Source organism: Rhinoraja longicauda, chromosome 35 (genome assembly GCF_053455715.1).
Source record: "Rhinoraja longicauda isolate Sanriku21f chromosome 35, sRhiLon1.1, whole genome shotgun sequence".
Lineage (NCBI taxonomy): Eukaryota > Metazoa > Chordata > Chondrichthyes > Rajiformes > Arhynchobatidae > Rhinoraja > Rhinoraja longicauda.
In genome coordinates, this window is record NC_135987.1 from 16,086,075 (window position 1) to 16,100,486 (window position 14,412).

The following is a 14,412-nucleotide window of genomic DNA, read 5'->3' on the forward strand; positions in this document are numbered from 1 at the left end:
AAATTAGCTAGCAGAAACAGACTAGCACCAGAGAGTGGAGAGGTGTTAGGTATGGAGGCTGGGGCAATTTATAAATTTGTTAATTGTGTGGTATTTCAATCCCTATTTTCATAGAGACATAGAAACAGGCCCTTTGGCTCAATTCTTCCATGACAACAAAGATGCCCCATCTAAACTTGTTCCATTTCCCCATGTTTTTTTAATTCTGGGTTTTCTTTTGGATGCCCCAGCTCCACGTGTAAGCGGCCAGCATGGAGATTTCAGTTTGGGGACCACTCCAATGGTCTTGGACAAAGTGACCCCAGCACTAACACTGCCAACATTGTCCAGCCAACCTCCTCGTCCTGGTTTGTGGGATTGGCCGCGCACAATTTGGCTGCTCCCCGGAATACATTTGGAAGATGACTGTGAAACGGTTTGGCAGCTTTTGAGGCTGTGAATGCTATCTATCATACAGGTTCTTTACAACTAAAATTATACTTTAAATGTACTGGAGCGAGGGTGGATTGGTGCAGTTTATTTACAATTCGCAAACTTACTGTTAAACTTTGAATAAACCTACTAGGAAAATAAAGAAGGGTCTCGACCCGAAACGTCACCCATTCCTTCTCTCCAAGATGCTGCCTGACCTGCTGAGTTACTCCAGCATTTTGTGATAGTTATTTGGGATCAGAATTCATTTCGACCATTACCCGTACGGTAATGTACACTGTGAAGCAATTAGACCAGGATATTGGAGGTACTTTGTTTTATTTCCTTATCATTGGCCATGGCCCGACTGCAGACTGCGGGCCGATCCTATTCACATCCGGATAGAGTTTAATCTGACGAGACTCTCACACGTCGCCTTTCTGCTGAGTCTTGCGCACAGAAGCAGGGGAGAGGGGAGTGGGCGATCTCTCGGGTACATTACAGCGAGGACAGTTATTGAGAAGAAAAATAAACATTATTTCAACGGCTTAACATTGCGAAGAGGGTCGTTAAAAAAAAAAGTCATTTTAAATGAATAGATATTTTGAAATTAAATTACTGTACACCAACAGAGATTGTGTTGATTTTGGCCACAACGTTAAAAAAACAACCCAAATATTGTTCTTTTTTTCCAGTAAAGCTCCGTCCTGGTCAAAGACAAAATTGCTGGAAGAAGTCAGGAGGGCAGGCAGCATCTGTGGAGGGGATGGAGAGACGACGTCTCGGATCGGGACCCTACTTCAGACTTGGCTTTGGTCTGAACAGTTACGATGCAAGGCGTAGCTTTTATTCCGCCGAGTGAAATTTTCGCGTCCGACGAAACACTGTGAATGAAATCGTTTTGTTGCCCCCCCCCCCCCCCCTTGTATCCCACGGAAACACACCTCCGTGTGAAATAAGACGAACAAGCTTAGAAACACTTGTTCTCTTTGCCCACACAAAGCGGGCAGGCTTGAAAGACGCATAGGAAAGAACTGCAAATGCTGGTTTAAATCGAAGGTAGACACAAAATGCTGGAGTAACTCAGCGGGCCAGGCAGTATTTCTGGAGATAAGGGTCTGGAGAAGGTGTCTCTGCTAGTCCCGCTGAGTTACTCCTGCATTTTGTGTCTATCTCAGACTTTAAAGACAGCAATCAGCGCCCCTGGAGCTGCGCCTCTTTCGTTAGTCAGGTTCCATCCTTTGAGATCCGTCAGCAAAGGCGAATCACAATCACCAACCCCTATGAGTTGCAGGTTTTATAACGTACGTTTTCTTTATTCCGGGTGCGGTCCTATCTTCCCTTTCCCACCCAAAACCCTCTCCGACGCCTCGTTAATTTAATTGTTTGGGATTCCCCCTTGTTGCTCGTTTCTATCGCTCTCCCTCCATCCTCGTCGTTCACGGCTCAGTATCAGTCGTTGGGTAGAATTACACCAACATTATACCAACATCTATTTATTATACCAACAATATGACCGACTCTCATCTTTGCGGCCTGTGATTTGTTTGACGATGTCGTTGTATGGGATTGGTAAGTTTATTTCCCATTCTGTGTACAAGAGTCCCCCGTGTTCCCCAAGCCCCCACCCTCACTGCCCTGCAACCCCTGATTAATTGGCCATCAGCGTCCAGGGTGAACGGCGGCAAAGAGCTGGGGTTTATGCGGAAATTTGCTTTCCAAATGTCCACTTCTTTCTCTGGGGGAAGGGGGGAAATCTGAACTCTTCAAGTAACTGAAGATAGACACAAAATGCTGCAGTAACTCAACCGCCCAGTCCCCTCCCCTGAGCACATCACAAGGTGCTGGATGGACTCCGCGGGACAGGCAGCATCTGGGGAGGAAATGGACAGGCGACGTCCCCGTCCCCTCCCTCCGCGGATGCGGACTGACTTGCCGAGTTCCTCCAGCACTTCGCGTCTTGGTCAAGATCCCAACATCTGCAGTTCCTTGTGTACCCGCTTGCTTCCCTTTATTTATTTACTCTTTGTGACTTTGTTTCCCTCCCCTCCATCCTCTGCCACTCCGGAATCAATACTTACCTCTATCCCAAGTATTGCCACCACTATTTCTCTCCCACTGTTTCTGCTCTGATCGCTCCGTCCTGTCAAGCGTATCATTTTGGGAGCCTTACTCTCTGATTATAGACAACAAAATGCTGGAGTAACTCAGTGGGACGGGCAGCATCTCCCGAGTGAAGGAGTGGGTGACGTCTCGGGTGGAGACCCTTCTTCAGTCTCTTGATTAGTTGTGTAGTTGATAGTTGGCTGCGCTCTTCCTCTGTCACCCAACTCTTCTCCGGTTCGCTCTCTACACCCCCAATTGTCCAGTCTCACCTCTCTGCTACATAAGCACTTGTAGTTTGGCCTCTCGATCGCTCCATTACCCACTGCCCATCCCCATAGAAATCCGGCAACCGCCTTCTTTGTATTTGTCCGACCCACAGCGTCCCCAGGAGTCCTGTTGGAGAATTTCCCGGGCAGCTGAGGCTGATTTCTAATTAACTTTACGCCGTGATCAACAGCAGAAAATAACCACCTCCAACCAGGATCAGGATGGGGGCAGTGTGAGTGAGAGGCGGGAGGGGAAAAAAAACACCACAGGCAACCTCTCACACTAACAAAACAACACAGCCCGGACACAGAGCAACCGGTAACTGGAAGGAAAATAACAGTGAGGGGGAAAGTACATGTGAATGGAGGATGCGTTCGCTCATCGAGCCCCGCTTGTTATTCGCCCTATTTCTTATCGAAGGTAAGATGTTTTTTTTGCATATAGACCGTGATTTACGCAAGGTGCAAAGTTAGAAGCGAGAAGGCGCTGTGCCTTCTCGTGAAGCTGACAGGGGGCGGATTTCACCTTGGGATGGAAACTTGGGTATTTATGGTTCTGTTGAAACCTACGCAACATTTACTGCAACTCACCTCGACAGGGATTTTTTTGCTTTAGTGACCCAGGCGCTTGCAAAATTAAACTTTGTTTAACTGGCTTTGGCTGAGATGATTCTCCCAGAGGGTCTCGCAAACTCTCCCCCGCTAAGAACGGGCCATGTTGCGCGTTGGTGCTATGGTGACATTGGGTGCAATTTCCCCGTTACTTGTCCTCGGCTGGCGGTCTCCTGGTCTCCGGGCAGCTGCGATCCCTCCGCTTCTCCCTTTCATTGGGGATGGGAGGGACCCAGCTGTACCACCGGGATGGGCAAAACTTGTCAGTGCTGTATTAGTATGGTACTAGTGGGAAATCGGCTCCCGAATTAGCTGCCGATGCGAAATAAAAGGAAGATTTCGTGGAAGGAAGAGCAGAAATGTTAACTACCTAAGAGCTGGAGATGCAGACTGTACAATGAGTGAATTCTGATTCGGAGATTTATTTGGCGATACGGACAGCGTTGCTTTGAAATTTATCTGGCAGAGACCTGTAATGGTCCCGTTCTGATCATTGTCAAAGGCTAGTTGGTGAATGGTGCTGAGTTCCCTCGGCTGAGGCTTAGCTGTCATCACAGGAAGGGAATCTGATACAGAGGCAGAAACAACCTATGTTGGAAATCTGAGATAAAAGCTGCATTTGGTGGAAGCACCCAGGTAGTGACCGGTAATAAGGGAAGAAAGGTTCTTGCTTGCGGTTGACTATCTGAACAATGTCTCGGAAAGTTCTATTCCCAGATGTTTATGATTCTTTATGGTCGTTGAGGAAGACTTATTTTTGAATTCGAAATGTGTAGGAAGGAACTGCAGATGCTGGTTTAAACCGAAGAGAGACACAAAAAGCTGGAGTAACTCAGCAGGACGGGCAGCATCTCTGGAGAGAAGGAATGGGTGATGTTTCTGGTCGGGGCCCTGCTTCAGATGAGTTAGGGATGAGGGAATCGAGAGATATGGACGATGATGTACAGAGATGAAGGCTGCTTGTCCCGCTGAGTTACTCCAGCTTTTTGTGTCTATCTTTGTTTTTACATTCCCTGTGTTTCGTTCTGTTTTCACTGGATTCACGACATTGCAGTTGCACTTATTTGAAAACTCGTATTGTGTCAGAACCTGGTTTGGAGATTAGTGCGCGCACCGGTTAGCTGTTAGACAGAAACGTTGAAAGTTATTTCAGAAATGGCTGAATATTTCAGCGTTGCGATGATGCGATTCTCACTTCGGCACGTTTCTGCATATTATCACTGTTTCCGATGTATGTTTATTGAGGTAGAATTTGTGCCGCATCTATCAGTGAAGTGATTATCAAATGTGGATCGTATACATGTAAAATGATACAAAGTGCTGGGGCAACTCAGCAGGCCAGGCGGCACCGCTGGAGAACTTGATATATGTGCGCGTGTAGGCAATTGTGCTCTGAAGATGTCAGTGGCATTTATACAGATTATAGAAGGAAAATGAACCTGCAACTATTACTGAATAGCTTTGAATTGTTAATCTACTGGCTGAGCAGCACCCAACCTAGTGTTTTATTTATGGTTTCGTACACCGATATAAATATGATTTCCTTTTTATTTTGGGCAGCCAGCCATTCGTCGGAAATAGAGGCAATTGGCTGTGTCTCTGTTAATTTTGCAGAGGAATCAAAGAACAAGGTCGACCACTCCCATTATCTACCTCTTTGGTGGCCCTCGGACTATCCTTGATCGGACTTTACTGGCTTTACCTTGGACTAAACGTTATTCCCTTATCATATATCTATACACTGTAAACGGCTCGATTGCAATCATTCATGTATTGTCTTTCTGATGACTGGATAGCACGACAACAAAGGCTCTTCACTGTACCTGGTACACGTGACAATAAACTACACTGAACTACCCACCAACATAAAGCTACAGTGGAAATGTTTATTTAAGATAGATTGAAAAGAAATGTTCAAACTAAATGTTAACATAAGCAGTTTTGCTTTAAGTCGGACTTCCCCCTCACCCCAGGGAGACCTATAACAGAAATAAAGAAGTTCAACACCTTTCAAAATCTTCAGTGTCCTAAAATGTTTCACCAACTATACGGGGTCACAGTTGCTGGTGGTACAAGGTAGAAGGGCTGGCAAATGGTGAGGGGGACCACAAGACCACTCGGGTGTAGATACCATCGAGAGACTTGGACAGTGCTCGAGTGAGAGTCCATGCCTTACGCCCGTACAATAATATTGTCTCTACAGCTGCATGGAAGTATCTCAGTTTGAGACCCTTAGACATCCGAGATGTCCAGATTTTCCCCATGTTATTGAGGGCTTTCCATGCGAGCGCTTTCGGGACCTTGATGTCATTCTCCGAGCTCTGCATCCTCGCTCCTAGGTACTTGAAGTCCTCTACTTTCTTGAGGGATGCACCTCCACTGGTCTTAAGAGGCTCATACAATACAATACAATATATCTTTATTGTCATTGTACAGGGGTACAACGAGATTGGGAATGCGCCTCCCATACGATGCAATAATTTAATGAATTTAAACAACAACGAAACAAATTGTAACAGTTTTAAGACAGAATAAAGTGCAAGTAGGTCTGTGCCGGATCACTGTGCGTTTTGACCACCCGGCTCAGCAGGACCGGGTCATAGCTGCTATGGCCCTGGGGACCACCATTGAACTCTGTCTTCTTGGCATTGAGGTGGAGGCCCATTTTGTCGCACTCCGTCTCGACCCTCCTGAGCAGATCTTGTGCCTTCCCAATTTGGTCTGACAGCAGGACAATGTCATCAGCAAAGTCAAGGTCGGACAAGTTGACTACCCCCGAATGCTCAGAAAAGTTCAAAGTTTAAAAAAAAAATATATATATATATATGTCAGTTGGAGGGAGCACACCACCAACGCCCAGCTCTATGGGGAGATTCCACCTCTGACCGAGAAGATCAGGTCGAGGCTTGCTGGTCATTGCCACCGCCATCCAGAAATGCCAGCAAACAATACCACAGCAACCCACCCTTGGGAGACGGAACCCGGGACGACCAAACAAGACGATGCTGAAGACATTGATGGAAGATGCATATGTAGAGGCAAAAGAGGAGCTTGCCGGCTGTGTGGAGGACGGAGATGTGTGATGCGTCCATCACCGTGCCCGTTGGAAACCAGCACCACTGCGTCGCTAATGTTTTCAACGATTTTAATTGAAAAGTTAATTAAGAAACCACAAGGGGCTGCAAATGGGTTATATGGGAGGGCAAGACTCAGCAGATTGGGAAGCAACATGGGAAAATGTGACATTTGGAAAGAACAATGAAAATGCAAATCATTATATAAATGGGGTGAAACCACAAACTGTTGGAGAATCTGGATAGTTTTAGAATAAGAGTTCACACATTTCAAATGATGAGGATTTTTTTTCTATGAGAAGCTGGGAAATCTATGGAATTCCCTATCTCCAAGCTGTGGAGGTGGAGTCAATGATTATATGCAAAGTGGAAATTGGCTGATATTTAAACTGCAGGGGAGTCCAGAAGCACCGAGAAGCAACAGAATAGTGGCATTGGTGCCAAGCCTGGATTAGCTACCATGTTGAAGCATGGAAGGCAGAGAGCAGACGAAGTTTGGCTGGTCCCTGCCTGCTCTAGGTCCCTTTGTATTTATGCACTTGATGGAGCCCTATTATTAGTGTAACTTTAAGTTTCCAAATCAAGTTGCTACCCTGGAGTCACCTGCAATCTGCAGTTAACTATTAATGGCCTCACCTTTGTTTATTGAAAACCAGATAGTTTGTTTTAGCCGTTTATCATTGTAGAAGAATGAAACATTATGGATTTAAAAGTTCAAACTTGCATTGATTTAGGGTCTGTCAGATCTCCAGAGTTTGAAAAAAAAAATTGCTTTGCAGAGATGAAATGATAAGAGTTCTTTATCACACTTGATCTATGCAGGGGTTGTCCTGTATCTGTACACTGCTGATGGCTCAATTGTAATCGTGTCATTCCGTTGACTGGATAACACACACCAATAAACCCTTCACTGTACTTCAGCACACGTGACAAAAAGTAAATTAAAACTAAGACTTAAGGGGCAGTCGAAGCAGATTCGACAATCACGAGGGATCTGGATAACTACTTGAAAGAGGAAAAATGCAGTGATTTCAGGAGAGAGGAAGTGTTAAGTTCTTTCAAAGAACTGGCACAAACAACCTGGAATGATTGGTTCCATTCTGTGCTTTAAGATTGCACAAGTTTGTCAGAACTGTGTTCACTGTCATAACGTTGATTATTCCATTAGTTTTAAAACCATGACCTGAAGAACTTGTTTAGTATAAATCCTATTGCCTCTCATTGTACCATGGACGCCATTGAACTGTCTATCGATCTTGATTGGAGGATTCTGTCTAGAACTGCTCTTTGGGATCTGATCTCACCAGACAGGTGTTGATTTATTTACAAATAAGTGATTATTCTCCACCTGAGAAAGATATTTAAGGAAATACAGCACTTGTTCCAGCTTAAGTTTCAGTCATGCTGAACTATCTGTGATCTTCTTTCTGGCTGCATTTCAAATTGACAAAGCAGAAAATACTAATTTCCTGGTAATATTTCCAATCTTGATAGCTTGGCTTCTCCCCAAGGCAGGAGCCAGGCGTTTGAAAGCAGCTGACAATAACTTAATTCAGCAATGAAATTTTGTACCTTTTGCTTTCCCTATTTTTCCACGGGATGTGTATATCTCCGGTTAATGCCAGTACTTATTGCCCATTCCTAATTACCCGCAAGCTGTTCAGAGTCGACCACCTTGGTCAGAGTGGAGTTGCTGTAGACCACAAGAAGGACAGCAAATTCCCTTCCCTAAAGGACGTTCATGAATCAAATGGATTTTTACAACAATCTGATAGTTTTATGATCTCATTGCTGACACCGGCTCTTTAATTATTTGAATTTAAATTGTCCATTGCCATGGATACTGGAACAGCAACCTAACCATAAATCTCCCACACCCCTGGCTATTTCCTCATGCGTGTTGAAGAGACATACTTGGGATTGATCTGAGGAGATCTGCTGTTAATATGTCAATTGTAATAAAATTTCATTCTATCAAGTTATATTCTGATTATGGTGAAAGTTGCTATTTTGTTCAAAACAGAAGCACAATTAAGAATTCTATCACCATTATTGTTCCTTGGTAAGAGGTGTTGTCTTTGCACCTCCACCACCTTCAGTCTGAAGAAGGGTCTCGACCCGAAACGTCACCCATTCCTTCTCTCCTGAGATGCTGCCTGACCTGCTGAGTTACTCCAGCATTTTGTGAAATAAATACCTTCGATTTTTACCAGCATCTGCAGTTATTTTCCTCCACTACCTTCACCTTCATTACACTTTTACTACATACCCCTTCTCCACCTGGTGACCCTCCTAGTCAAATCATAGAGTTTAACCCAACCACACTGCTCCCCTTCCTGAGGTAACAAAGCAAAAAGCAGAGCAGGAGACATGTCCTAAACTTAAAACATTGGTCTTGTGCCTCATTAACCCTTTTAGCCTTAGTACACATTGTTTATTCTTCCGACCCAACCCAAAACGTTGTCTATCCATTCTCTCCACAGATGCTTTCTGACTCGCTGAGTTAATTGAGTGCTTTGTTTCTTTTTAATCAATATCCAGCATTTGCAGTTTCTTGTGATTACAAATTGTTTGCTACTTGTTTTCTGGTTAACCTCAATCCTGTGGATCACGACAGGTGAGTCAGTTACCACCTGACCTGGAATTATGGTAGAGGGCCAGAAGTAAGATGAGGAACATTTATTTAGGCAGCGCAATGTGATCTGGAAATGATCAGTGCATTGTGATCTTGATCAAAAGGCAGTGGAAGTGGATTCAACAGGAACTTCCAACAGGGGATCAGATGAGTATTTAAGGTGAAAAATTGAATGGAATAGGCAGGGAAGTGGCAAAATGGACCACTGTCAGAAAGGTGACAGAAATGGGCACATTGGACTGAAAAGCCTTCTTCTGCACGGCATCCGTCTACCCATATGCATTTAGCTTTACATATGCTTCTGTAAGAACCCAACAAACGTGTTCCATCAGGAAACTAATTGAGATAAGAAAGCACTCATTTTTTGTCACTCAGTTACTGACGGAGGCAGTCTAATGATTACCTGCAGGTTGTCTTATTATCCGCTCCTGTCTATTAGAGGCACTTCTCTTTATTTGATGTTTGTGGGATCCAATATCATGGGATCCAATAACAGGTGTAAAATGGTTGTATATAAAAGTCTTAAAAAGGAATAGATGCCAAATGGTTTTATAATTAACACAAACCTTTAACTACGCTTCACAATTTCACATTCTGAAGAGAAATGGTTAAAGATGTTGTAATTTACCTGTTGCTGAATATTTCCAGAGCCCACCCCCACCTCTTTGGCAGTGGGATGTAAAATAGTTGAGTCATTGTACTATTTCAATGTAGAGAACACCATCATAATTTAAATAAGTCACATATCTCAGATTTGCAGTGAATCAATCAATTTCTAAATGACTCAATAGGCATTCTCTTTAATAACTTAAGTTGTTCTCAATTCTTTGGCATTGTTGCAGGTTAGCTTGGCTAATCTCTTTAATTTATAGCTGTGTGTTGTTTCCACTGTGGTTGCCTGCTGTGGCTCACTGGGTAACCCCCTTGGTTCTGTCAGTGGCTGTGATTTCCAGTCCCACTCCAGAGACCTGAGCACCAATATCCAGACCGACCCTGCATGGCACCACTGTGGCAGTGCTGCACTTTCACAAGTGCCTTCTTTTGGTTGAATCTTGAAACTGAGGTCCCATCTGTTCTCCTGGTGGATGTCACAGGAATCCATGTCATCGCATCATACAGCACGGAAACAGGCCCTTTGGCCCAACTTGCCCATGTCGACCAAGGTGCCCCATCTACACTATTCCAACCTACTCACATATGGCCCATATCCCTCTGAATGTTTCCTATCTATGTACCTGTCCAAATATCTTTTAAATGTTGTTATGGTACTTGCCTTGACTACCTCCTCTGGCAGCTCATTCCATGTACCCACCACCCTCTGTGTGAAAAATGTCAGTATTTTAAAGAAGAACAGTGGGATTCACTGCGATGGCGTGGGCAATATTTATCACAAAATCGATATAACCTACGAGAAGAAACTGGTTGTGGTAAGTGAAATAAGACAAGAAATAAGCTTTTTCTCTATTGGAACTTGGGTGTCAAAACTGACTGCTATATTTCTTACATTAATATTGTCACTCAATTGTAAAGCACTTAATTAACTGCAGAGTCTCTGGATGTCTTGAAAGGCAGTGTATAAATAGAGGGACATCATGAAGAACCTAATGAAAGCTAATGCACATCATCATAGATTCATTGTATTTAAGGAAAAAATATATAATCACAAACAAATACAAGTCAGTCTTTACAAGCACAGTATAATCAAAAGAAAGGATAATTTGGAAATTATTAATGACCTGATATTGAAAGGGTTAAATATAGTGTTTCTGGGAGACAATTACTGGGAAATAAATACTATATTTTTCCCTGATTAAGCAGGGAAAGCTGAATACATTATACTATGAAAATGTTGTTTGTATATGTTATCACATATGTTATCACTGTGGCGAAAATTAATTTGTAGATAGTCACTATGTATGGCTAGATATAAAGCCAGGACCCCATCATGTTTCCTTGCATGGTAGAAAATAATGGGTCATTTCTGGTTTATGCAGACCCCTCCCCAATGAACCCTTTTGAATCCCTCTTATCACCTCTCCCAAAATGTTCCTCTTCAATCTCCCTATTCTAAACTCTTTGAGATCTGCCCCTCCCCCTCTTCCAATGGCTTCATTCGCACTCTGACTAATAACACAGGCAGATGTCCCGACCACAGATAATAATAATGACAGCTAACACGGCTACGCTCATTGTCTTCAAATCTCTCACCCTCTCCATATCAGGCACACCCCAAGCAAGTACAAGACTCTATTATCAACATCCTTCTTTATTTAAGAAAGGCATTTTTCCACAAAATGTCCCCTTTTCCTTCTGTGGTCAACATTGACGAATGCAGCCTCCAGTAATGATAGTTTGGAGAGCAATAGTGAGTGGGTTGGTCTGCATCGAGTCAGATTTAAAAACATTTTCATTGCCTATGCAGTCAGCTAATGAGTACTATTGTTGCATAATTAATTGTGGAGATGCCCGATCCATGATCACTCTTTAATATTGGGAGAGGGATAATGTTTTAAAGCCATCTTATGGTGAGGAACAGGCAGAATGTTATTAGATCTGATCATTGTGCATACCAATCTAATCTAATTGTGGAACAGCCCAGAGGGGATGCATGGCCTCCTGTGCTTTAGTGTGGTTAAAGTAATATTGCTATGAGGAGTTCAACCAGTGCACCTCAGACAACGTAACCCTGGCATTTACTTGTGTAGGAATGAACTGCAGATGCTAGTTTAAACCAAAGACAGACACAAAAGGCTGGAGTAACTCAGTGGATCAGACAGAATCTCTGGAGAAAAGGGATAGGTGACCTTTTGGGTCGACACCTTTCTTCAGATGTCTGAAGAAGGGTCCTGACCCGCAATGTCACCTATTCTTTTTCTCCAGAGATGCAGCCTGACTCGCTGAGTTACTCCTGGCACCAGTTGTTATGCCCTGGGCACTGCCCTGACCATTGGGCGTGCCAGGCGCTGTCAGTTTCAGCTTCCTCTCAATTTCAAAGGTCAAATTTCAGATATTAGAAATGATTATACAATTATCCACGTTCCTGCAGGGGAAGTGAGGAGGAGAGAAGTGGGCATCATTTCTGCTTCTTTGTCAGTCTTAATATAAACAATGTCGAGCAAACAGAGGTAATTGCTCTGTCTAAATGGATTACACTCTAATAATTTAATCTCGGTCATCAGTTGAATCATGAGTATAGAAGTTGACTCATATGTGACTGTCATTGAAACCTGATTTAGAGTCAGTGCTCCAGATACACTCACCTACTCAATGAGGGCAGGTGTATCATCTGGCACTCCTCTCCACCTTTACCATCAAGTGTAGCAAGGGTGCATGTTCATCATTTGTTTATATGATGTGATAATCATTAGCAAAGCATGCATTTATTGCAGATTATTAGCTGTATTTGGAAAGGCTGTGTAAACTGGTCTACTGACTGCTGCACCTGCATGGTCATAAGGAGCAGAATTAGGCCATTTGGCCCATCAAGTCTACTCCGCCATTCAATCATGGCTGGTCTATCTCTTCCTCCTAACCCCATTCTCCTGCCTTCTCCCCATAACCCCTGACACCTGTACTAATCAATATACTCAATCAATATGGTGAATATACTCCCAATCGCTGTTGAATAATGAATTTAATGAACTAAATTCAACACCATGAAGTAATAACAAAACATTGTTTTGTTCGGCAAGTGTCAAATTTAGAGAGGAACCTACAAGTGATGTGCTTCCCACAATCTTTCTGCATTCTTTGTTCTTCACACCAAAAGATGGGTCTAGAGCAGGATTTTGTAATAGAGATGTTGTAATCTTGAGTAAAAACCAAACTGCTGGTGGAACTCAATGGGTCAGGCAGCACCTTCCATCCTTATTAGATGCCACTATCTGTACCCTTTTGTCTTCTCGGTGTATCGCCTTCCGCCTTGGTTACCATCTCCACACTTCTCTCCTGCACCTGAGTCATCTCCCAATCAACCCTTCCTCAGCTGACTCCACCCACACTAGTAAACTCTTGTTCCACCCCTTCCCATCAACTCTCTCTGCCAGCTAACTCCCCTCCACTCCATCAGTCTGATGAAGAACCCCAACCTGAAATGTCGTCTGTCCATTTCCCTCCACAGATCCTGAGTTACCCCAGCGCTTTTTAAAAAATCTTACAGTGATGGCATAATTTTACGTGGTGTTGTGAAAGGTTATGTTTATTGGCTTTGCTGATCATTGCAATATGGTAGAGAATGAACATTTGAGTTTCAGCAGAGGGAGAGAGAGTGACAGGAGCATTGTGATAAAGGGGCAGTGCTGTTCTGAAAACCCGATACCCCTCTACTCCTTTCTCAAGCAGCTGTTCAAGCAACCTGGATGTTTGAGTGCTTATGACTCAAGACCTCAGTCGGGTTATTGCTAAAATGTGATCAGAACTGTTCAAGTGGACAGAAAATTGGCAAGGGAGCATTCCTCGAGAGAAATGTGAGCTAATGCATTAGGGAGGACAAACAAGGTGAGAGAATACGTGATGAATAGAAGAGCAGAGGAAGATGCAGAACTTTGATGTGTCCAAAACCAGCAGGTACAGGTTCCGGGTGGGAGTTTAGAGGACATCTCTAGAGGAATCTTTTTACTTGAGAGTCTGTCAGTGGGATGGGTGGAGGTAGTTAATCCTTCAACATTTAAGGAATACTTGGACTAACAATTGAACTGCCAAGCCACAGCAGCCTGTAGACCAACTGTTGGTGAATGGGATTAGTATAGATACGTTATGTGGGCCGAAGGACATATTTCTGAGCTGCATGAGTCCATGCATGTACACAGGGTATTAAAGACATTGAACAGTCAGATAAGGTGCTTGTGTAACTATATGGAACTCTGCAAGATGAAGAATATAAGAGCATGGTTTGGCTGTTTAAAAGACTGGTGACCCAAGTTTAACCCTGACTTCTGGTTCTGTTTATGTGGAGTTTGCACATTCTCCGTGATTGCATGAGTTTCCTCAAATTTGTTAATTGGATGTATTCAATATGATGACCCATAGTTCAGGAGTAACTAAGAGTCGATAGTATTCGTTCTTTACTGTCTCATGTACCAAGATGTAGTGAAAAATGTTGTATTGAGTGCTATCCAGACCAATCATTCCTCTTCTTCTTAAGCCCTTTGCTCCTCTAGGGAGCATAGGCCATTGACAAATGTCCTCCACCTCACTCGGTTGTTGGCGGTTCTTTCGAGATCTCCCCAGTTGAGCTACTCCCAGACATTTCTGTCTGGACACCTCTTGTCCAGCTGTTCCTGGGGCAACCTATTTTCCTTTTTCCTTG

At 43.6% G+C, this 14,412-nt stretch overlaps 1 protein-coding gene across 1 annotated transcript in view; it reads left to right on the top strand.

Annotated features, from left to right (window-relative positions):
• The first annotated feature begins 3,087 nt into the window (after positions 1–3,087).
• Positions 3,088–14,412, top strand: part of ret (ret proto-oncogene receptor tyrosine kinase) — an 84,422-nt gene continuing 73,097 nt past the window's right edge. Inside the window, exon 1 of the mRNA XM_078428614.1 lies at positions 3,088–3,204. Coding sequence (XP_078284740.1) covers positions 3,153–3,204 — 52 coding nt within the window. The 5' untranslated portion in view covers positions 3,088–3,152. The remainder of the gene's footprint in view (positions 3,205–14,412) is intronic.